This window comes from Sciurus carolinensis, chromosome X (genome assembly GCF_902686445.1).
Source record: "Sciurus carolinensis chromosome X, mSciCar1.2, whole genome shotgun sequence".
Classification (NCBI taxonomy): Eukaryota; Metazoa; Chordata; class Mammalia; order Rodentia; family Sciuridae; genus Sciurus; species Sciurus carolinensis.
This window is the reverse complement of record NC_062232.1, coordinates 40,401,250-40,425,947: the sequence shown is the minus strand read 5'-3', so window position 1 is coordinate 40,425,947 and position 24,698 is coordinate 40,401,250. Positions and strand designations below refer to the sequence as shown.

The window sequence follows — 24,698 nt, the reverse complement described above, 5'->3', positions numbered from 1 at the left end:
CGGCAAACACTTCCCTACCGAAGAGTCCACTCATGAGACAGGGATGCCATAATGTCTCGCAACAATTGGTAATCTAAAAAAGTTTAAAAGTCAGATAGGATGATTTGAAATCTAGTAAAACATTAAACTAAAACCCATCTGACCTGTCAGTTTTGTTATCTTTTCTCCGTCTTCCAAACGCTGAACTTCTGAATTCGGTTTCTACCCCACTATTTCTGACCATTGGTTTGGCCCAAACTTAATACTGACAGGGGGCACGAGCTGCGTCTGCGCAGAAAGCTGAAGGGGGGGTGGGGGGGAGGAACATGGCGCAAGCTCTGTCTGAGGAGGAGTTTCAGCGGATGCAGGTGCCGCTCGCTGTGGGAAAGACCACCCGGCTAGGCGATGGGAGGCGGGGTAGAGAGAGGTCGTGCCGCTGGCTCTGAAAAGGAGTTGGCTGGTACCGACATTGAGTCTAAGGAATTGACCTGGAGAAGGGAAACTGAGGCTGTGATCGGCGAGACTCTTGGATTCTGAGATATTTGGGCTCTGAAGACTGGATTCTGTTAGCCTTGTGGGCAGGGGAGAGCGTCCTTTAGTAGGCGATACCTCACTCAGAACTGCGGGGACGAGATCTTTGTTCCTGTGTGTGTGGGATACCATTGGTGGGTGATGATAATTTGGGGCTTTGAAAGGAGGAGATCCTGAGGGCGAAACCATTTTGTCTGGAGAGGAAGGAAGCGGGCGTTGGGCCGTTTACGTCACGGTGCGGGGAGCCCTTGAGAGGGCAGTACCATTAGCCTGTGGGAGGTGGAAAGTTTGTGGGAGATAAAACTATGCTAGGGGATTGGGGAAAGATCCTAGGTGTGTTCCTGGAGATACTGTGCCTTTGGTGGTCAGGGATCCTCGGGGGGGGGTACCATTGGATTATTAGGGGTGATCCCGTTAGACCTGGGGTAAAGTAGGACCTGAATGGGCAATACCATCAATCTCTAGGGGGGGAGAGGACCAGAAGATGTAAAAGAGTGATACCTTGAACTGTATGGAGAAAGGACCAATGGACTTTCTGGAGGTACCCTGAATTGGTACTCTGATTACTTGATTCTTTTAGGGTGGGGACTCTGAGAAGGGATGAAAGGCCATAACATTGCATCAGGAGTGGGCTCTTCTCTAGAGAGTTCCTTGCTGAGGGAGTCTCTGAAAGGAGAAAATCCTGAGTAGAATCCTGTGGGTAAAGGGCAAGAACTCAGAGTGAGGACAAGTAATTCTTTTGATTCTTGAATGAGGGAAAACGGTAGTTCCTAAGTGAGGGACACTGGGAATGTAATGGCAAGATCATTGTACTATTAATTGGAAAGACTACCCTAACATTTGCAAGGGAATCTAAGTGAGTAATCCAACTGGCCCACCCAAGGCTTTGCATTTGAGAGAACTTGAAGTGTGTAGAGTCATCCCAATGGACCATGACTGGGGAGATCTTGTGGGGATGGGGGATCCTTGAGTGAGGAAGATTGATCCCACTGGGCAGTGAATGAGAGGAAATCGTTTGGCTCTGTTGAGGAGGGAATCTAAGGGAGTGGAAAGGAGTGTACCAGTTCTATCAGGACTTGGAGAGACATACTGGATCCTGGTGAGGACAGGGGCAGGAAGAGTTTTATAGAAGCCAAACCCTCTGACTTTGAGCAGACTATCAGGGGAAGAGATGCAGATATTGGTGTGTTGTGAGGGAGGAAAAAGGTCCTAGAGGGTGGGGGGATAGTGGGTGTGTCTGGGAAGAACCAGCCTCAGAGACATACAGGGCTTGTAGATAGGAGTGTGCTGTTTGGAATGGCCTAAATTTCACTTTCTCTTAGTTATTTTATTTCTTTTTTTCCCCTTTTGGGTAATGGGAGTTGAACCCAGGAAGGCTTTACACTGAGCTATATTCCCAGTAGTTTTTATTTATTTATTTGTTTGCTTTGAGACAGGGTCTTACTAAATTGCTGCTGGTTTCACTAAATTGCTGAGGCTGGCTTCAAACTTGTGATCTTCCTGCCTCAGCCTCCTGATTCACTGGTATAACAGGCTTGTGCCACTGCACCTGGCCCTTTCCTTTTTTTCTTTTTTTGGTCCTGGGGATCAAACCTAAGGGAGCTTAACTGCTGAGCCACATCCCCAACCCTTTCTATTTTTTTTTTAATTTTGAGACTGGGTCTTGCTACGTTGCTTAGTACCTCACTAATAATGGCTTTGAACTTGTGGTCCTCTTGCATCTACCTCCTGAGTCATTGGGGGTACAGGCATGCATCATCATGCCCAGCCCTTTCCCTTAATTTTCGAAGGGGTCCTGGAAATGTTTTGAGAAACTGTAGTTGGAGGATCCTGGGAATCCCCTTGATTCAGTGAAGGATGGGGAGGAAAATACCAGAACCTCTTGGGAAAGAAGTGGGAAGGCAAGCTCTTGTCCCTTGCCCTCAGGGGCCTCCAGGTCTGGTAAGGTAATGTTCAGTGTGTGAAGGAGTTAGCCGAGATGAGGAAGTGGAACTTTATTCTGTGTGTGTGAAGACTTATGTTCATGCACATGAACAGTAGCCTGACTGAGTCAAAACTCACTGATGGCCACAGTGCAGAATGGATTGGAGGAGTAGAGATGGAGGGGTGAGAGTGGCTAGGTTTATAAGTGGAGCTGGGCTTAGGGCCTGGCAACTTACTTTAAGATGCAGTATGCTTAAGTCATAAGGAGTGACTGAGGAAGCACATGGATGGTGTCAGTCCAGTCCATGTGGTTTAGGAGCATGGTTCCCTTGTGGTAGGGGTGGGAACACTTTTCCTAACTAAGTCTTTTCCCTTCTGTTTTCCCCAAAGGCTCAGCTCCTGGAACTCCGTACAAACAACTATCAGCTTTCAGATGAACTACGCAAGAATGGTGTTGGTGAGCCAAGAGGGTCTCATTAGATGGGGGTGAATTTTGGGGCCAGAGGCTGACGTTTTTACCTTAGACGCCTTGCAGGAAGGCCTTCAGCTCCTTTCCGCTGCCTAAGGCTGCAATTCCCTACTTTTCCCACACCAGAACTTGCCAGTCTTCGACAGAAGGTTGCCTACCTGGATAAGGAGTTCAGTAAAGCTCAAAAGGTACCTTTCTCCACCCACCCAGCCACCCACTATCTGCTACCCTTTATCTGTCTGACTCATTCATGTTGCCAATGAGCACCTACAGTGAACTAGCTCTAATATTATATGCTGTTTTCACATAGTCATTTAAATAATTCTCAAGGAAGTCTCTTTAGTTGGCTAATTTTACCTATTCCTGCTTAGTTTATTGATTAATTTAATTAACTCAATTCATTCTAATTTCAGTTACTTACTCAGTCACTACCTTTTGATTGAATAGTCTAATCTAATCTGCCTTCAATCTGCCTCCCTACTTCTAACCACATCCTGCCTTGTGTTCCTGCCTCCCATCCCTGTACTGGTCCTGTTGGTAAAATAAGACCCAACCCACCTCTTAAATCCTTTCAGGATGAGATAGAATATAACTTATTATGGCTCCTTAAGACATTCAACATTCTCCTTTGTCTTCTTCACTGCTCTGTCCCCATGTTTACAATATATACGTAGTACATGCTGGATAAATATTTGTTGGATGAACTAATACAGATTGCAGAAAATCTCGCTGTTGGGAGGCTGGGCTTCTCTTTTCTAGGGTGCTAATTCTCCAAACCTGACAATGCCCTTGACTGCTGAGCAGGGGAACAGCACTTTCCATGTTCCGTGGGAAGGATCAACATAGATATGTTTGGACACTATAGCAATGAAGCCACAATTTCTGAGCCTGGAGATCCAACCTGTAAAGGGTTAAATAATAAGACACACCTCAACCTCAAGGACATAGAGAAAAGGAAGATTCCTGTGTGCTGTAACACCAAGGCAGTATTCTCCGTCATTCAGTCTCTTATTTACTCATTCATTCTGTTATTCCTGTGGGCTTCAATTTGTCAGGAAAGTTCTGAGGTTGAAGAAAATATCACCCTACGACCCATGTCATCATTGTTCTCCCTTAACACTTGTCACAGTAGTCTCCATACCCTACTGAGGGTAGGATAAATTCATCGCTGTTCACTTAAGCTCTCTTCCCACTCCTCCCTTTAGGCACTGAGCAAAAGCAAGAAAGCTCAGGTAAGGGGGCTCATGGTGAATGTGTCTGGAAGACTTTGTCTAAATGGGGATATTTCTGTGTGCTGGGATCTCTTTATGCTGGCCTGCCTTTTTCTGTGTGTGTCCTTGCATCTACTACTTCCTCACTGCCATGTATTTCTGTGTCTGTCTTTGTTTTCCTGTGTTTATCTTGTACTCTGCCTACGTTTCTCTTTCTTCATTTTTCTCTTTATTCTGAGTCTGTCTGTCCTGGTTCTGTCTTCCTGTTTCCCTCTCTCTTGACTTGTTTCTCTCCTCAACCCTCTCTTTGTTTTTTCCCAACCTGTTCCCATCTCTGTCATCATGTCTCTTTAATGTTTTTTGTTTATTTCTCTCTGACTCCTTGTTTCTCTTTCCCCTGTTCCTTTGTATTTCTTTTTACCCTCATTCCTTTATCTCATCCTGACTCATTTCTTACCCTGACCCCCTTGCTTCTCTCTCCCCTCTGTTCTTTCCCTGGTGATTTCTCCCTGTTCCTTTCTTTTCTTTTTCTCTCTCCTAATCCTTCTCTCCTTTCCTGTCATTACCTTTCCCTTTATTTTCTTTTACTCCCCCTTATTTGTCTGTCTCTCCCTCCCTGTTTTCCCTTCTTTCTATTTTCCTATGTCTCTCTCTCCATCTCTCTCTTATTTTATCCCTCCCTGTATCACCTTTCTTCATACTCTATGCTCTTCCCCCATGTCATCTTCTCCTTCTGTCTCTTTCTTTGCCATATCTCATTTTTTCTGCCTTTGTTGGAGTCCTGGTCTATATCTGCCACTGCAGGAAGTCGAGGTACTGCTGAGTGAAAATGAGATGCTGCAGGCAAAGCTGCACAGCCAGGAGGAGGACTTCCGTTTGCAGAACAGCACTCTTATGGCCGAGTTCAGCAAGGTGCTGGTGCCCGGGATAAATGAGGAGGGAACAGGAATGGTGTGTGTGTTTTTGTGTGCATAAGTGTGTGTAGGGACCACCTAGGCTGAAACCTGACAGCAGCTGGTGGTTGGACAGGGTCTGACCCTGGATCACTGTCCGTGGTGCTGAAAAAGGTCCTGGAATGCTGGGGGGGTAGTAATTTGACAGATGGGGCCATTTACTGTGGTGGGATCAGATGACTTCAAGCCCTGAGGTCAGCTGGTTCCTGGCCAAGGCGCTCCTTTTCTTTGAACATCAAATCTCCATAAATTTGGGGCTGATGCTCTGAAACATCAGGGTGTTGGGACTTTAGGTAAAATTATTATGCTTAATACAGGTTGAAAAGATATTTGAAGTGCTTCCTTTTTGTCTTCCTTCCCTTCATCTGACATGAGCCTGGGCTTCTACTTCTTCCAGATAATTCATCCTGGATCAGTTAATTCTATTTCCTCACTGATTTTAGTGTCCTGGCTGCTTCTGAAACTACTGAGCAGTTGGAGATTTTGTCTTTTGTTTTCTTATCTACTGTGTCCATGGCTAATCACTTTGTAAGTTTTTAGGGTGTTTTCAGGACAAAAGTCCCTTGGCAGTAAGAATGGTATTTATAAGGTTTCACCTGATAAAATACTGCTTAATACCTTAAAAAATAAAGCAAAAAGCAACCTTTAAGCAAAGTACAGTGCCAGGAGCGGCAGTTCAGCAAGCAGTTATTCCAAACATGGAGTCTAGAAGCAGAAGACCCAGATTAAAATCTTTTTATTTTCTCAGCACTGAGGATTGAACCCAGAGATACTTTACCACTGAGCTACATCCCCAGCACTATTTTATTGTTCTTTAAAACTTTGAGACAGGGTCTTGCTGGGTTGCCAAGGCTGACCTCAACCTTGTGATCCTCCTACCTCAGCTTCCCCAGCTGGTGATATTGTAGTCTGGGAGCCACCTCTCCCAGATAGGCCTAGATTAAAATCTTTGCTAACTGTAACCTCAAGAAAGTCACTCATCCTACTTTTTCTTTGGTCCCAAATATTTAAAATGGAAATGATACTGATAACAGCATCTGTCTTGCAGTGCTCTGTGAGGATTAAATGGGTAATGTACATAAGCCACTTACAACAGAGCTTTGGATGTAATATCAGCTATGGAAATGTTAGCTGATGATATTATCCTTCTATTGATTCAGTCTTGCTCTAAAATACATTTTATTTTGGCAGTGTTGGGGATTGAACTCAGGGCTTTGCAAATGCCAAGCAGGTAGCTACATCCCTAGTTCTCTAAAATATTTTTTTATTTTTTTCGGCAATCCTAGAGGTTGAACCTAGGGACTCATGCATGCTAAACACATGCTCTATACCATTGAGCTACATCACCAGCTCTTCGTTGACTTTTAAAAAAATATTTTTTAGTCATCAATGGACCTTTATTTGATTTATTTCTATGTGGTGCTGAGAATTGAACCCAGGGCCTCATGCATGCTAGGCAAGTGCTCCACCACTGAGCTATGACCCTAGTCCTCTTTGTTAACTTTTTAAGTTTTATATCCAGGGGTTGGGATATAGCTTAGTGACAAAACGCTTATCTAGCAAGCATGAGGCCCTTGGTTTGATTTCTAGTATCACATACAGAAACCATAAAATAGATGACTGGGGATATGGCTCAGTGGTAAAGCACCTGCTTAGCATATATGAGATCCTGGGTTCAATCACCAGTACTGAAAAAAAAAGTTTTATATCCATCCCGTGGCCCTGACCTGCCTCTGCCCTTACTACCTCTCACCTGCTATATTTTCACAGTCTTCTCTCTGGTTTCTCACTTCAAGTTTTTTTAATTGGTTCATTCCTCATAGGTTGTTTTTGATCTGCAGGTCTTGCCTCATGACTCATTTAAACATTACCTTCTGGTGCTCCCTCCCCTAGTTCCATACCCCTGATGCTCACATAACCACTGGTCTCACAGCCTTACACAGCTTTCTGCCTCTGTGGTATCTTGGTTCTAAGCGGGTGGGGCAGAGCAGGCATTTTTCCATCAATCCAGCTCATGTTTCCCTGCACTACCCGGGGCTGGGTACAGGACCAGGTGTAGAGACTTACTTCATAGTCACCTTCCTACTCCTCCCAGGCACTGGAAGTGCTCACAGGGAAGCATTGGGTTGAAGCCTATATCCACCCCTTTTTTGCCAATATATTTCAGTTCAATTGTTTCTTCAACAGTTATAGAGTGCTTGCTATGTTCTGTGTGTTCTGGAAATACCTTGTGAGCAGCACAGAAGGGTCTGCACTTTTGCATAACTTACATTCTGGGGATGGGATTAGGAGAAAGACATAACATAGTAAGCAAATAAAATTAGTAGTAATAACTGACATTTATATTGCATCCCCTATGTATCAGTTCCTATTTGAAGTGCTCTACATTGTTTATTCATTTCATTCTTGCAATAGCCTATGAGATATTTTTAGGATCCCTATTTAACAGATGAGGAAAACTGAGCCCCAGGGGGATAAAGTAATTTGTCCTAGGATCACCTGGTTAGTAAATGGCAAAGTAGAAATTCATATCCAAGCAGTCTGGTTTCAGAATCTGTGCTTGTGACTATTAAAAAATAAAATTTAATTGTAATTAACACCAGATAATAAAGAATTGGATGCAGTTCTCTGATAGAATAGTAGAATTTCTGTGTTGAGGGACATCAATTTTTTTTTTCTTTTCGGTACTAGGGATGGAGCTCAGGGCCTCAAGGCTATGCAAGTGCTCTACCACTGAGCTATATCCCTAGCCCATGGAATACTAGGTTAAAGGAGACATATGAGCAGAATAATAAAGGATGCACAGGAGCCAGTCATGTGAAGAACTAGGTGAAAGAAATAATGTTTGGGGTAGAAAATATCACAGTCAATAAAATTAAAAATTCTCCCTGGGCCTCAATGTTATACTCTGGAAATGGGGATAAGGGATCGTCTTGGAACTTCTATGAGAACTGTTTGTTAGTTGGGAAGTTAACAGGGGACTGGCTTAGTTTTATTTGTATTGTTTACCTCTCCAAGGCCAGGAGTTGGCAAGGCAGGAGCTGTAGGCAGTGCTGGCCCTGGAAATGCTCTTAAAATTGTCTGTGGTACCTGGACTGAGAAGGAACTATCCCTGGGTATAATACCCAGGACACAGAACTGTCCATAGAAGGCATGGCATTGGGACTATCCATGGTACTGACAATTTCCAGAGGAATCTGAAGTCTTGGAGTTTATCTGATATGCTGGGAAGAGGCAAAGGGGAAATTGTTCTCACTATTCTCACCCTTTTTGATTCTGCCACTTAACAGATGTGTGAATATGAAGATTTTTAATATCTCTGTGCCTTAGTGTCCTTATCTGTAAAGTGTGAGAGCACTTATGTAATAAGGTCTTTATGGGAATTAAACGAATTATAAACTGCATGGTCAAGTGCTATATATGTTTCAGTGAATAGTGTTCTGATTTGCTGCTTCTGCTTCCTCCCTCTTCCCCTGGTCAGCTCTGCAGTCAGATGGAGCAGTTGGAACGGGAGAACCAGCAACTGAAGGAGGGGGCTGCTGGAACAGGGGCTGTCCAAGCTGGACCCCATGTGGATGGGGAGCTGCTGAGACTGCAGGCAGAGAATACAGCCTTGCAGAAGAATGTGGCAGGTATGTAGCAGCTCTCCTGGGGATATAGGGACCTCAGAGCCTGAGTGGAGCATAGAAGGATGCCTGCCTCTCGGGGGAAGGAGAAGGGTTTCAGGGCTAGGCTTGACTTTGCTTTGAACCAGTGCGTGGCTTTGGACAGGCCAGTTCACCTATCTGAGCCAAAGGGTCATCATCTATACAGTGTACACAGTGATGGCTGCTACCTGGAAGATGATAGTAGAAAGAGGTGGTATCATTCTGCATTTAGTTCAGGGCCTGGTCCCTAGCAAATGTTAGAGAGCAGCAGCATGAATGTTGAAAAGAATATATTTATTAAGTGGAGAAAGCGAATGAAGGAGCTCAGATCATAGGTGGGGTCTAGGATAAAAGCTGACAGTTTGGTATATTGTGAGAAAGTCCTGATATGTGGACCCTTGGTGAACAGCTGGGACTTGTTTGTTGGTGGGTGCTAGTTCCACGATCAGGAGGGAGACTTGCTGGAATGTGGGTGGGAATTATGAGGTTATAGGAAGGATTTAGCTATAAGTAAGGATTGGAGCATGGCAGACAGGATCTCAGAGGTTGGTAGGTCTTGAAAGATTTGTGAAAGGCATGGATGGGGCTTGTGAGCATTTGGAGCAGGATTTCTGTGACCTGAAGGGTTGGAGGCTGCTTTTCCCTCTATTTGAAGCATGGCAGAGAACTTCAGAGACTACCTCATCCATCATGTTCTCATTCAACCCACTAGCCCTGCAGGAGCGCTATGGGAAAGAGGCCGTGAAGACCTCAGCTGTCAGTGAAGGCCAAGGGGACCCCCCCGGGGGCCTCACCCCCACTGCCATGGCCCCCATGCCATTGGCAGAGGTGGAGCTGAAATGGGAAATGGAGAAAGAGGAAAAGAGATTGCTCTGGGAACAGCTGCAAGGCTTGGAGGTAAACCTGGGTCTATTGGGGCTGGGATGTCAGGAGGCAGGCCGATGCCCTGGCTCTGCCTATGGTCCCACGGAGATGTCTGTGACATCATCATCTCGTGGGCAGAATGGAAGGGGTGAGGGAGGCAGGAGGACAAGGCAAAGCAGAGGCCTTCCCCTGTCCTTACTAACAACAAGCTCATCCCTCATCTTTCCTTGCAGAGCTCAAAGCAGGCTGAAACATCCAGGCTGCAGGAAGAACTTGCTAAGGTGGGGCTGCCCAGCTTTTTCCTGGCATAGCATAAAGGGCCATTGTGCCTCCCTCAGAGCCTCAGTTTCATCATGGGGGAAGTGGAGAGACTCACACTTATGTTTCAGAGTTGCTTTCAATATGTAATGGGCTAATGTGGTCCCATTCTATCTTGGGCATGTCAGGTCCCATCACTTTTGTCTCCTTCCAACTTTGCCCATTCATTCATTTATCCAAGCATTTACAGACTCCTAATTCTTATTTTAGAACCTGGAGGCCCAGTGATAAGATAACCAATTAGGATCCTGATTTATAGGCCTCCCAGACTAGCCATTCTATGATGTGGCTATTGGCCACTATTTAGGGGGCATAAGTGCTGACCTTTGGAGACCAAGGGAACTAAATGGAGATAATGCTTTTTGCTGCTGACCAACCAGGCAACTAAATTACTTATCCCTTCTAAGACTGAGTTTCCCAGTTTGTAAGACTGGTAGTACTCACTTCTCAGGGCTATTTTGAGGATTCCACAGGATAATACAAGTAAATCATGGCTTCCAGAAAGAATGCAGTGAGAAATGTGTGAATATTAAGTTAATTTTTGTCTTTTATTAATATTACTCTCATTGTTATCACTTGTCTACTCCCCTTTATCCCTCCCATCTAGCTCTCTGAGAAACTAAAAAAGAAACAAGAAAGGTATACTTCTTTTTTCTATGTTTTGGGGGGCCTAAAGAGGCATTGACTTGTAGAACAGACCCATCTCTGTCTTTCTGTGTCCAGCTTTTGCCGTCTGCAGACAGAGAAGGAGACACTATTTAATGACAGCAGGTAACTGCCAGGGTTGGGACCACTGGTAGACAAATAGGGACTATGCCATGCAGAATTACCTGAAGATCACAAGGGTAGAGCCAAGAGACTGAACCTTGAGTCATCCAGTGTGCCCTATCCCTGTCACCCCTAGGAATAAGATTGAGGAATTACAACAGCGGAAGGAAGCTGATCTAAAGGCTCAGTTGGCTCGCACCCAGAAACTGCAGCAGGAACTTGAGGCTGCCAATCAAGTGAGGAGGCCAAGTCCCAAGACTCCTTGGGGTGGGGATCCTGTTTGGGGAGGTCTATGACCCATGGAGCTGGCTGGGCAGTCTTCAATTTCCCATGTTGGAAATTCAGAGATTGGATGGATCTAGGCCTTCCCCAGGAGCTCAGGAGCCCCAAGAACTATGAGATTTGGAATAAGAGTCTGTATGGATCAGAGGTCCTAGGGCTGAGGACTTGGGGGATTGTGTTCATATCAATCTGAAACTCCCACTGGGGTTTGGGACCAGGAATTGTGTGTCTGAACTTCCTGGAGACTGGGTGATGTTGAGACACTTAAGAGCAGGGGAGTCAGTAAATTTGAGATTTCCAGAGACCAAGGGCATGGGGACTGAGTAGATTCAAGATTTTCAAGGGTAGGGCCGTTGGTGCTAGAGGTGTAGTACATTTGAGACTCTCAGGGACTGGAGGTTAGTTTTGGTCTGAGATGTTTAGGAAGTGGGATTGCATGGACTAGGTGATCCTGAGACCCCTGGGGGCAGTGAACAAAAAGCTGGTCAGTCAGAGACCTTCAGGGGCTGGTGTAAAAGTCTAGGTGGGTCTGAGGCTCTTGATGGTCAAGGGCTGGGTGACTTTAAAGCCTCTAGGCTTTCTTCTAGAAGGGGTAAGTTATAAGTCCATTGGAGAAGGGAATGTGGTGGTTGATGGTACTAAGGCCCCTAGAAACTGGGAATATGTGGATTGTAACAGGAGTCCAAGTAAAGCTGAGACCCCCAGGAGCTGGTGGTGGTCTAGATCTGAAGATCCTCAGAGACTGGGGACCAGAGTAATAGATGGCAGGTGTCAGTCTGAGACTTCTCCAGGAGCTGGAAACTAGGGAGATTGTATAAGCTTGAGACCTCTAGGGTCTGGGACTAGGAGTTTGTGTGAATCTGAGACCTTGGGAACTTGAGACATGGGGGTTTGAGTGTTTCTGAAAATCCTAGTGGTCAGAACCTGGAGTCTGGGTAAAGCCATAGTCCATAGATGTTGAGCACATGTGCAATCTATGGGGGTTGCATGTATGCTGAGAATCTGGGGCTCCCAAGCTGGAATCTGAGTTAGTGTAAGGTGTCTTATGGATGGGGGCTAAGGGAGTTTGAGCCCCCCAGGAGCTAGGACCAGGAACTTAGGTGTGTCTGAGATGATTGCAAGATGGTGTAGAGGGTGCAAATGTGTCTAAGGCCACTTCAGGTAGTGACCTGGATTTTGGTGAACCTGACATCCTTGATGGGTAGTCCAAAACTCATAGGTGCTGAGGACATACTGTTGGTTACTCAAAAGGGAGTCTATATGGTTATACGTACCTCAGGGGAGACTGAGGTCTGGAATGGGCTCCCCTGACCTCCTGGTACCCACAGAGCTTGGCAGAGTTAAGAGATCAGCGGCAGGGAGAGCGCCTGGAGCATGCAGCAGCTTTGAGGGCCCTACAAGATCAGGTATGTTGTACTGGGTGGACTCGTGAATCTGAGGTTGGGGGAGGTGGCAGCCTAAGTGGGTACTAAACAGACAGGCAGGTCCCCAGGGCTCTTGCTTCTCCTAGTCCTGGTCTGTGTGTCTGTTTCTCTGTCTCTCTGTCTTTTTGTCTCTTTTCTTTCCTGGCTGTGGGTAGGTCCTGCCTCCCTGTTCTGGACCCACTCTCACCTGTTGTGGGGGTGGGGCCAGGTTTCTATCCAGAGTGCAGATGCGCAGGAACAAGTGGAAGGGCTATTGGCTGAGAACAATGCCTTGAGGACTAGTCTGGCTGCCCTGGAGCAGGTACAGGACACCTGAGAGCCCTCATGGATCCCTCCTCATTCCCCCATCTCTCTCCTTTCTGGTCCACACCCAAGCAGGGTGGTTTGGATACCATGCTGTTTTAAGGTGCCTATTTGTTTTTCTTTTCTGCTGGCTCTAGCCCTCTTCTCTCTGGCCATTCATCCCTGCTTCTCTGGCATTCTAGTTTCTCTCCATTAAAGTGCATGAAATGTAATGATCTTAAAGTGTGTAACTCAGTGAATTCCCTCTCTCTATCCATCAATCTTCATATTTTTCTATCTACATGTAGCCACCTCCCAGATCAAAATATAGTGTATTTTCCGTACCCTCAAAGGTACTTTACTCCTTCCAGTCAATACTTCCTCAGAAATAACCATTATTCTGACCTTTAGCAACATAGATTCACTTCATTTGCTTTTTATTTCATATAAATGGAATCAATGCTCCTTTGTCTCTGGCTTTTTTCTGGCACCTTTGTATCCATGAGGTTTATCCAAATATAGCTTGGGTTTGTTCTTTTTTAATACTTTTTTTGTTTGTAGATGGACACAATGTCTTTATTTTTTAATTTATTTTTATGTGGTGCTGAGGATCGAACCCAATGCCTCACACTTGCAAGGCAAGTGCTCTACCACTGAGCTACAACCCAGTGCTTGGGTTTGTTCTTTATTACTCCATTGCATGAATATACCACATTTATCCATTATCCTCACTGTTTTTCTGTTTGAAATTTTCTCTCTCATTCTCTCTTTTTCACACCTTTCTCCCTGTCCCCCTGGAACTGAGAGGCCCACGCTCATGCCTGGATCCTGGGGCTTCTTCACTCCATTTCCCATCACCACTACTTTCTGCAGATCCAAACAGCAAAGACACAAGAACTGAATATGCTCCGGGAACAGACCACTGGGCTGGCAGCTGAGTTACAGCAGCGGCAGACTGAGTATGAGGATCTCATGGGACAGAAAGATGACCTCAACTCCCAGCTCCAGGTGATACTTCTGACCCTAGCCTGTCTTGTAGTTCCCTAGTCCTGGCTCAGTGGAGTCCCCATGAGGTGCAGTGGGAAGACTGTGTAGTCAGGGGGATCTAGATCCCAGACTGGTTCCCTGTATGTCCTGGCACAAATCATTTTGCTTCTCTGAAACTAAACCTCTTCACTTCATTAGGATATATATTCTGATTCCATACTATAGGTTGTGTGTCCTTTATCCAACATATTTGGGATTAGAAATGTTTCACATTTCTGATTTTTTGCATTTTAGAATATTTGCATATACTTACTGAGATGTATTGGGAATAGGACCCAAGTCTAACCACAAAATGCGTTTGTTTTATATATACCTTATACACATAGCCTGGAGGTAGTTTTATATAATATTTTAATATACCTGTATTTTTTTCCCTTGGGAGAGACAGATCTTGCTATATTATCTAGTCTGGCCTTGAACTTGCAATCCTCCTGCCTCAGCCTTCTGAGTAACTTGGATTACAGGTGTGTACCACTGTGCCTGGCTTGCACCTGTTTTGATTGTGATCTGTCACAAGAGGTCAGGTGTGGAATTTTCCTCTCTGGTTTCATGTTGACACTTAAAAAGTTTCAGACTTTAAAACATTTGGGATTTTGGATTTTTGCATTAGGAATACTCAACTAGAAACTACAATAATGATAGATTAAATAAGGGTGTTTAGATCTCTTTCATGTAAAACTCCAAGTAGGGTATTTAAGGACGAATAATGGTTCTGTAATCACCAGTGACCCAGGATCTATTTTCTATTGCTATTCTGCCCCTTCAACAGAAGACTTCTATCTTGGCATTTGGGGTGGTTGCTTACGCTCCTCCACCATCATATTTGCATTCCATCTTTTCTAAAAATATATTTTAGTTGTAGATAGACATGATTCCTTTTTCTATTTATTTATTTATTTTTATATGATGCTGAGGATTGAGCCCAGTGCTTCACAAGTGCTAGGCAAGCACTCTACCACTAAGACACAAGCCCAGCCTTTGCATTCCATTTTGAAGGAAGAAGGAAATAGGGCAAGGAATAGTATGTACCTTTCCTTTAAGCGTACAACCTACCAGGTGTGGTGGTGCACACTTCTAATAGCAACTACTTGAGAGGATTAGGCAGGAGGATCCCAAAGTCGAGGCCAGCCAGAACAACTTAGTGAGACCCTGTCTTAAAATAAGATAAAAAGGGCTGGGGATATAGCTCAGTGCTTGTCTAGTATGTGCCAGGCTCTGATCTCAATCTCTAGTACCAAAAAAAAAGCATAACCTAGGTTACATCAACCAGTTCCATACATTAAAAAGTAATCATGTGAGTTGAGTGTAGTGGCACAAGTCTGTAGTCCTAGTTACTCAGGAGGCTGAGGCAGGAGGACCCCTTGAGCCCAGGAGTTTGGGGTCAGCTTGGGCAATGGCACAACCCTGTCTCATAAAAGAAACAAGAAAAAAAATCACACGGCTACACCTAAGTTTGAAGGAAGAGGGGAAATGCTTGCTAGACCATCACGTACTCAACTACAAATTCTGTTGCTAGGGATATAGGGGAGAATGAATATTGGGGAACAACTAGCTGTGTAGAGGTTGAGATTATAACACTCACTTTACCAATGGAAAGGGAAATGGTCTACCAGAAGCATCCCAGGTAACCAGCAACTACTAGTTCTTCAAACTTATCCCCTTTGTTCCTGTAATAGGAGTCATTACGGGCCAATAGTCGCCTTCTGGAACAACTTCAAGAAATAGGACAGGAGAAGGAGCAGTTGATCCAGGAACTCCAGGAGGCTAGGAAGGTAGGACACCATGGGGAGAGGTGGGGGAACTGGCTCAGTCCAAGGGGATGGAGAGTGGTGATATGGTCAAATCCATGGGAATGGAAAGGGGAAGAAAATGACCCATTTTCTTTTTTAAAATATTTTTCAGTTGTTGTTGTACTTTTATTTTATTTATTTATTTATTTATATGTGCTGCCGAGAGTCGAACCCAGTGCCTCACATATACTAGGCAAGCACTCTGCCACTGAGCAACAACTCCAGCCCCAAATGACCCATTTTCTGAGGATGGGAGTGACTCAGCCAAATTGATTGGACTGGGAGGGGGGTGTCTGGCTAGTGCCTTGGCCATGGGGACAGGGTGGCAATCCTTTTCCAGTATTGGGGGAGGAGGTTGACTGCCATCCTCCTGGCCCACCCTTCTGATCCCCAGAGTGCTGAGAAGCGGAAGGCGATGCTGGATGAACTAGCAATGGAGACACTGCAGGAGAAGTCTCAGCACAAGGAAGAGCTGGGAGCAGTCCGACTACGGCATGAAAAGGAGGTGCTGGGGGTGCGTGCCCGCTACGAACGTGAGCTCCGAGAGCTGCATGAGGACAAAAAGCGGCAGGAGGAGGAGCTCCGTGGGCAGATCCGGGAGGAGAAGGTGGGTGGGTAAATTACCATGCCCTTCCTCCTCCAAAACCTGGGGTTTACAGTGTTGTTGATGGATCAATAAATGGCATGTGTGAGGTGCCCACTCCTCAGCCCATCTTGTCCCTGATGCCCCTTCCAGGCCCGAACACGGGAACTGGAGAATCTCCAGCAGACAGTGGAAGAACTTCAGGCTCAGGTACACTCCATGGATGGAGCCAAGGGCTGGTTTGAACGGCGCTTGAAGGAAGCTGAGGTGAGTTGGTGGTGACCAGTGAAGCATGGAGGCTGCTTATGGGGAACCCAGGCCAAACCAGGGAACCAAAAGTGGTCAGGCCCTGGAACTTTCTGAGATATCCTGGACTTGTGTGTGCAGCCCCAGTCCTGATGGCTCAACAGTGGCCTTCTGGAGTGGACCAGGGAATGGCCAACAGATAGGGCAAAACATTAGGTGTGCAGAGCCCACCCCGCCTTTGTGCAGATTTGAAAAGGCACCTTCTCCTCTTGGAACTCTACTTCTGTCAGGAAATTGTTGTAATACACTGATTTGATTTGAACAAGAGCCTTAATTGCCATTTTCTGGAAAACTCAGGACAATATAAAAGAGGAAATGTCAAGTAGCAGGGAAGAGCACAGACCAGAGCCAGTTGTTTGTCTGGGTTTGTATTCTGGCTGGATCACTTCCTAGCTGTGTGACCTTGGGAAAGTCATCTGCCTTCTCTGTGACCTGTTCTCATATTTGGTAAAAAAAGGGATGACAATAGGGTCTGGGGATATAGTTCAGGGGTAGAGTGTTTGTTTAGTGTGCCCGAGGCCTTGGGTTCAATTTGCAGCACCAATATAATAAAAATAATGCCTACTGTCTAGGGAATATGGAAGGATTAGGGAAGATGAGTTAATATATGTAAAACCCTTTGAATATTCCTGGCATATAGTAAGTGTTATGTTATGTGTTGTTAAATAAAAGAAAATGTAAATGCAAATCGAGTTATATGAATGGCACAGACATAAATGTGACACTTTTGCCTAAGGGCATGTGGTGTTTGCCTGCAAGAAGTTCTTTTCTACATACCTGAAGGGACCCACTTCAGTATACCCTCAAACTGGGCATGAAGACTTCTGGGGGGGGCTGTGACCAGACCTGGGACTTGTCTCGTAGGAATCCTTGCAGCAGCAGCAGCAGGAGCAAGAGGAAGCCCTAAAGCAGTGCCAGGAGCAGCATACTGCTGAGCTGAAGGTGCCTCTCCTTTGATGGTGTTCCTTTCTCCGGGTACTGAAGGGCCCTCAAGGGAGGACAGAGGCTTCCCAAGCTCTAGCCTGAGCTACTCTCTGCTTTGCAGGGCAAGGAGGAGGAGCTTCAGGGTCTGCGTGATCAGCTCCAGCAGGCCCAGGAGGAGCGAGATGGCCACCTGAAGACCATTAGCAACCTGAAGCAGGTCAGTGGTCCCTCTGTGGCCCCAGACACACCCCTGGGTCTCAGTTATACAGCATAGGGTAGAGAGGGGACATGCTGCAGGCAGTAGTTCTGGCATCCATCAGCCATGCTGCCTTTACCCTTCAGGAGGTGAAGGATACAGTAGATGGGCAGCGAATCCTGGAGAAGAAGGGCAGTGCTGCGGTAAGATGGGGAGGTGCCCTAATACAGCCCCTTCCTGGCATGCACCCCCTTCCCTTCCCTATGGGCCCCCTGGCCCTCACCCTCATCTTCCTCCTGTCCCTGCACAGCTCAAGGACCTCAAGCGACAGTTGCACCTGGAGCGAAAACGGGCCGACAAGCTGCAGGAGCGACTGCAGGATATCCTCACCAATAGCAAGAGCCGCTCTGGTGAGGCACCAGGACAGGAAGAGAAGGATATGGTGCAGGGCAGCCAGGGCCTGGAAATATGGGCCCCAGGGCCTTGCACCTCCATTGTTTCTGCTCTCTGGCTTGTTCTGTCCCTCTTGAACTCTGTTTCTTACCTGTTCTGTCTCTCTTCTATTTCTCTCTCTCTCTCTCTCTGCCTCTCCACTACCCCCACATACACAATCCTACACCTCACTCAGTGTTTTTAAATCTGTTATATCCATTCTTTTCTTCTATAAATTCCCATGATCGAGTCCAGGGTTCCTGGAAAAAAGCCCCCTGATTTGCTTCCCTCTAGAAACTCCCAGTGGAGCTAGGGAGACAGACATTCATGCAGGCAGCAACACTGTACTGTTTTCATTATACAACCAGATCCAATCCTTGTTATTTCTGCCATGTAAGGCAAAAGACAGACATAAAAAATTGGCGTTGTTTCTGCCTTTTTTAGATGGGGGTAGCCTATTAATACATTGAAATAAGTAACATGCAGTGATGGCTCTGTTGCAACTTGTATGTAGATCACAGCCTCAGAGAAAACTTGCTCTCTTGTTTTCCCACTCAGGGTACACATGGAACCTCAGTAGCACCCCACCCTTGCTGGAGATCCCTTGGTGTGTGCTGTTAACCCCTTCCTGACACTGAGAAGCAGCCACAAGAGCAGTGGCACAAACAGTGCCCATGTTTCAAATGACATGGCAAAACTGATGTTATCTCATTTCAAATCAGTTTCTCTATGAGGCCACTCAGTTTTCTGAAGTACCTCTTTATAACAGAGGCATTCTGTTTCTGTTTCTGTTTTGTTACAAACTAAGAGGCACATAACAGATTAGAATTACATACCATACATTCACCTTGTCCATTAAATGGAACTGAAATCTAGGTGCATGGCTATGGAGACATCATTTTCCTTTGTTTTTTTCGGCACTGGGGATTAAACCCAGGGGTGCTTTTTACCCCAGGGCTACATTGCCAGTCCTTTTTATTTTTTATTTTGACACAGTGTTTCACTAAATTTTGAGGGTCTTGCTAAATTGTTGATGCTGGCCTCAAACTTGCAAACGTCCTGCCTTAGTCTCCTGAGACACTGGGGTTTTAGGTGCATACCACCATGCCCAGTTTCACCATCATTTTTCTTTGCTCCATGTCTTTTGCCAGGGTCTGTGATCATCTCCATTATTTGCTCTGGCTTCCTGTCCCTCTGGGGTTTTCTCTGTGAGTGTGAGTGTGCCCTATGCCCTCTCTAGTACTCTGTCTTCCTTTCTTCAAACCCAAGTCTAAGTGCTAATGCCACTTGAGGCCAATGTTTCTCCTGGTCTCTTTCACCTTGGCTCTCTCTTGTTGTATGTATTTGCCAACTGAGACAGCTCTTTTTCTTTTTTTTTTTTTTACTCTCTTTCCCTGTCCTGTCTGCTTCTGCCTTTCCCATGCCCAAGTGTGTCTCTTTGCCTCTTTCCATCTCTGTCAAATCTATTTCTGCCTCTTTCTGCAAGTTGGTGCCCTGGGACCCAGGGGTACTGGGGCTCAGGTTTCTCTTCCCTCCACTTTCCAGGCCTTGAGGAACTGGTTCTTTCTGAGATGAACTCACCAAGCCGAACCCAGACAGGAGACAGCAGTAGCATCTCCTCCTTCAGCTACCGGGAGATCTTGCGGGAGAAGGAGAGCTCAGCTGTTCCAGCGAGGGTAAGGGACAAGGAAGAGCCTACAACCCATTTTTCCTGCCCAAAATCTGGAATTGGGCCATCTCCCCATTTTTTCCCTGACCTACAGTGATCTACTCTGAGTCTAGCACGAACATTTTTTTTTTCTTTTTTTGGTGCTGGGGTTTGAACCCAGGGTGTCAGACATGCTCTCCTACTGGAGCTATGACCCCATCCCCTGGCACATGCATTTTCTTATCAAGTTCTTCTCAAGGTCATCAACTTGGATTCAGATTGTTACATGGGGGACAGGTCAATCGTTCTCTCTCTTTGAACCTCTGTTTCATCATTTGTCAGCTAATTTCACCTTTCTGGGAGTCGTAAAATAAATGGCTTGTAGTAACTGTATCAATCCATGTAGGAGTTCCCTTTTTCCAACTTACACTTATTATTCATTATTATTGCTACCTGTTATGTCAGTTCCTTGCCAACCACTTTTATTTGGAAATATTTTTTTATCATTCCATAAATAGTATGTGTACATTGTAGAATTTTTTTAAAAAGTGTTTCAGGTGTTGTGGTGCATTCCTGTAATACCACATACTCAAGAGGCTGAGGCAGGAGGATTGAAAGTTCAAAGCCAGCCTCAGCAACTTAGTGAGACCCTGTCTAAAAATGAAAAGGGACTAGGAATGTAACTCAATGGTAAAGTATCCCTGGGTTCAATCTCTAGTACCATAAAACAAACAAACAAACAAACAAACAACAAAAAAAATGAAGTGAGCAAGGATTTCACCATCCAAAGGTCATTATTATACATTCTTAGTTCAAGTTGGGCACAGTGTTGCCCAACTGTAGTTCCAGCTACTCAGAAGGTCAAGGCAAGATCATTTGAGTCCAGGAATTCAAGATCAGCCTGAACAACATGGTGAGACCCCCATCTAAACAACAAATCTTAGGTCATACCCTTTCAGATCCTTCCTTTTTAATCCTAAATGGGATTAAGAGTAATCTGTTTTGGTTCACCTGATCTCTATCTTCTCAATTTGATAAATTTTCATCTCATCTAATACTCTGCCCTTAATAAGATTTCTCTAGTTGGCCCCAAAATGTTCTTTGTTGCTGTTTTTCTGAAAACCAGCATTCTCTTTCAGAGCACATGTTGCATCATCTGGTTGTTTTCTCTTTTTTATTTTTTATTTTTGGTACTAGGGATTGAACCTGAGGCACTAAAGTGAGCACTGGGATATATCCTTAGCCCTTTTTATTTTTTGAGACAGAGTCTTGATACATTGCTCATGGCCTTGCTAAATTGTTCAGGCTGGCCTTGAACTTGTGATCCTCCTCAGTCTTTTAAGTCACTGGGATTATAGGCAGTGCCACCATGTCCAGCCTTCGTGTGGTCCCTTTTTTCTGACATCAACTTGGGAATAGACCAGCCCAGTTGACTTGCTAGAAGTGTCCCACCTTTTGGATTTTTTTACTTGCTTATTAGTGGTGTCATTTAGCTTTTTCAGCTCTCACCTCCTCCTGTTGCCTGAAAGTTAGATCTCATTTGCTAATGTATCTCCTATAATTCTCTCAATAAGGCCCTGATGTGGTAGTTATTCTCTACCTGCCTTTAGACCAAAGGAAACACATAGTCTCTGAAGGTGCTAAGACTGACCAACAGCCCGAGCCACAGGGCCCACACTTTCCCATCCAACTCCTGTTCCTGACTTGTGTCTGGGGTGGGCAGTGACGAACCTGGGGCTGGTCTCTATCTCCTCTTTCTTGCAGTCCTTATCCAGTAGCCCTCAGGCCCAGCCCCCTCGCCCAGCAGAGCTGTCGGATGAGGAAGTGGCTGAGCTCTTTCAGCGGCTGGCAGAGACACAGCAGGAGAAATGGATGCTAGAGGAGAAGGTGCTGTCTGTCTCCCTACTTGTCCCCACCTGAAGTGCTCTTGGTTGGGCAGTGAGGAGGGGGTCTGCTCAGGTCTCTCCTCATGTGCAGTTGAGGGGCCTGAGGTGGGCTGGGCCATCTTGCAGGTGAAGCACCTGGAGGTAAGCAGCGCCTCCATGGCAGAGGACCTCTGCCGGAAAAGCGCCATCATTGAGACCTACGTCATGGACAGCCGGATCGGTCAGTGCCCCCTCCCCTGTCCTCAACCCCATCCAGCCTTTACCTGACCCTTCTTTTCCATTGTTCTATGCTGTGGCTTTTCTCTTCTTGGAACTCAGTGAAGCTATTAACAAAATTACAACCCATGGGAGGGAGAGCAGGGAAGCTGTTTTTATCTTTCCTCCTCCTCTTCTCTGTGTGCCTGTCATTCCTTCACTATCCATTCCTCTAATGTGCTTTTCCGGCCTTCTGTCTCCTTTCTTCTCCCCAAGTCTCAGCTTCCTCCTCTATCTCCCTTCTGTTTTCTCCTTGTGTCTTTTTCTGAACCCCCTCCTTTACTCTCTCTTACTGGCTATATTCTACCTCCATAAATTTTAATTCTCTGTACCTTTATTCCTTTCGAGGTTCTGATTTCTTCTCCCTCCTTCCTCACCCTCTTTTCCTCTTCTACCTGTCTCCCACCTTCTATCCCCTTTTCTCTTCCTTTCTTTCTTTTGCTTCTTTTTTCAAACCTTCTCTCCCTGATTTTTCCTTAGCAGAACAATACCTACTGACATGTGGTGAGGGTTTACCAAGTACTCTATAACTTGCATGCAGTCATATGCATCTTTCCAACTCCATGATTTAGGTATTATCCCCATTTTTCAGGGTCACATCACTAGTAAGTGACAGCACTTGGTTTCACATGTCAAAATCTCTGCCCCCTACATAATATGGCTTCTCTCCCTCCCCTCTCCTCTGCTCTGTTTCCCTCTTTTCTCCTCTGGCTCTGCCCATCTCTCCTCTGGCTCTGCCGAGGGGGTAGTGCTCAGCCTGGGCCCTTGCAGATGTGTCTGTGGCAGCAGGCCACACAGACCGCAGCGGGCTGGGCAGCGTCCTGAGAGACCTAGTGAAGCCAGGTGACGAGAACCTTCGGGAGATGAACAAGAAGCTGCAGAACATGCTGGAGGAGCAGCTTACCAAGAATATGCACTTGCACAAGGCGAGTGTAGCCTACCAGCCTTCCCATCTGTCTATCCAGCCACATGTCTCCCTAGCCACAGAGCCCCCAGGTCTTCTGCCAGTCCCTCTAGCCACCTACCCAGACTTTGTCCTCCCAGCCATCCTCCTTCCCCTATATCTACCACCCTTTCATGCCCTCATCTTTCATCCTTGGGTCAGCTTATTAGTCTCTGACTCTTCTCTCTGTTCTTCTACCCACCCATCCATCCCTCTATTCATACACACACCCAACCTTTTATCCATCTGTCCATATACCTACTCTACTATTTACCTATCTATTCATCTTCCCTAGGTCTTCCAACCATTTCCTGACCTACCCCTCTCCTCAGTCACCCATTGCCTTACCTTGCCCACCTACCCAGTGACCTGCCTCCCTATCTGTTGTCCTCCCTATGTCATCTTACAATGCATTTGTGCACTCGTTTGCCTCCCATAGATCCCTGATGTGTTTACCTACATGTCCATTTGCCCACCCCTCCCACCAAAATATTCCCCCATCTCTGGGGGATTCAGGAAGGAGTTAGACCCAGCTCCTTCCTTGGAGAAGCAAGCTCACATTTAGTAGAAGACATGGTGGTGAGGGTGACAGTTGTATCCTCCAGCAGCACTGGGCCACAGCAGGTGACCCACCACATCTCCTTAGCTTCTCTCCATGCCCACCTTTCTGCTGGACGCTCTGTGAGCACTAAGAACCTTCCCATCCCATGCCAGACACCATTGGGACTGATGAATGGGGTGAGAAGGAAATCACAGATGATACCCAATGTTTGATGAAGGAGCTGCCCCTACCCACTTCTCTGGCCCATGATTGCTTGTTTGTTTCTTAGGACATGGAAGTTCTGTCCCAGGAAATTGTGCGACTCAGCAAGGAGTGCGTGGGGTCACCTGACCCAGACCTAGAGCCTGGAGAATCCAGCTAAAGACCTGCAGGCTGCACCCACTCCCTCCCCTTGTCACCCCCCAGGATGCTGCTCCCTTGGGCTGTGGTGGGAAATGGGGGCTTGTACCAAAATCTAGTAATTTGGGAGACTGGACATTAAAGGGGCTAGAGGCCTGATGGCTGGTGTTAATGACCCGGTCAGGGCAGAGGCCCCCAGGGAGTGGGATTCCCCAGGGAAGGGGTAAGGATTTATCCTGGCCCAGGCTCCCAGGGACTTCTGCCTCCATCTCTGCATGAGCTCTCCCTCCCAGAGACCAACTCTTTTTTATTTTATTTTATTTTTTAATTTATGTCTGGAAGCCTGACTACTCTGCACTTGGGATTGGGGATGTTGGGTGGGGGTGCGGTCTGTGTTCAGCATTCTAGCAATGTGTGTGTGTGTGTGTGTGTGTGTGTGTGTGTGTGTGTGTGCGTGTGCGCACGCGCGCGTGTGTGTATAAAGGCTGTGCAGCCAAAATACCATCTGGCCAGACGGGCCCACCCACTGACTGTCTGGTCTCATTTTTTTTTTCCAATGAAGAGGGATGTTCTGGGGGTGGGGAGGTCACTATTGGAATGGGGAGGGAGTTCTCTGCCTGGAACTTTACTGCTTCCTCCAACCTCACCTCACTTGTCGCCTGACCAACTTCGCAAACTAAGTGGAGCATAAATATCTGCAGATATGTATGTGGGTAGATGGGTATGGAGTTGTGGGTATAGATGAGTGGACAGATGGGAGGATGCTAAGTGGTTGTATGGACTGATGATAAATAAGTGGAAGGTTGCATGGATCAATTTTGGATAAGTTGGGAAATGAATGGATGGATTGGTGGATGAATAAATGGATAGGTGAATCAGTAAGTGGATAGCTAGAGAATGGATAAGTGTATATATAAATGGACAGATGATGTATAGATGTGTGGACAAATGGTTGAGTGGATAAATTAGGCATATAGCTGGATGGATGGATTTAAGAATAGGTTGAGAATAAACTGATGAACAGATAAGGGAATGTATGGATGGATAAGCTAATGAATGGGGAGGGTAAATGGTGCATAAGGATGGGTGAAGCTATGGGTGAATAGACGGATAGATGATATTGATACAAATGGATA

At 46.0% G+C, this 24,698-nt stretch overlaps 1 protein-coding gene across 2 annotated transcripts; it reads left to right on the top strand.

Moving 5' to 3' along the window:
- Positions 1 to 299: 299 nt before the first annotated feature.
- Gripap1 (GRIP1 associated protein 1) lies at positions 300 to 24,109 on the top strand. Of its 2 annotated transcripts, XM_047536589.1 has the most exons (26): positions 300 to 347; positions 2,824 to 2,890; positions 3,029 to 3,090; positions 4,108 to 4,134; positions 4,918 to 5,025; positions 8,548 to 8,698; positions 9,426 to 9,610; positions 9,811 to 9,858; positions 10,503 to 10,534; positions 10,619 to 10,666; positions 10,800 to 10,899; positions 12,274 to 12,351; positions 12,578 to 12,670; positions 13,525 to 13,659; positions 15,375 to 15,470; positions 15,883 to 16,095; positions 16,225 to 16,338; positions 17,242 to 17,319; positions 17,423 to 17,518; positions 17,644 to 17,700; positions 17,808 to 17,907; positions 19,475 to 19,605; positions 21,342 to 21,464; positions 21,590 to 21,683; positions 22,490 to 22,644; positions 23,492 to 24,109. In XM_047536589.1, the coding sequence occupies exons 1-26, from the start codon at positions 306 to 308 to the stop codon at positions 23,582 to 23,584; spliced, it is 2,526 nt and encodes an 841-aa protein (XP_047392545.1). In that variant the 5' UTR covers positions 300 to 305; the 3' UTR covers positions 23,585 to 24,109. The 2 variants fall into 2 exon arrangements, with proteins under 2 accessions (XP_047392545.1, XP_047392546.1); XM_047536590.1 differs by lacking the exon at positions 12,578 to 12,670.
- The last annotated feature ends 589 nt before the right edge of the window (positions 24,110 to 24,698 follow it).

Excerpts from the sequence above, each read along its gene's own strand:
- Gripap1 (XM_047536589.1), top strand. The coding sequence starts at position 306 with ATGGCGCAAGCTCTGTCTGAGGAGGAGTTTCAGCGGATGCAG. Across the intron at positions 8,699-9,425 it reads CTTGCAGAAGAATGTGGCAG|CCCTGCAGGAGCGCTATGGG; the intron begins GTATGTAGCAGC and ends TCAACCCACTAG. Across the intron at positions 15,471-15,882 it reads AACTCCAGGAGGCTAGGAAG|AGTGCTGAGAAGCGGAAGGC; the intron begins GTAGGACACCAT and ends TCTGATCCCCAG.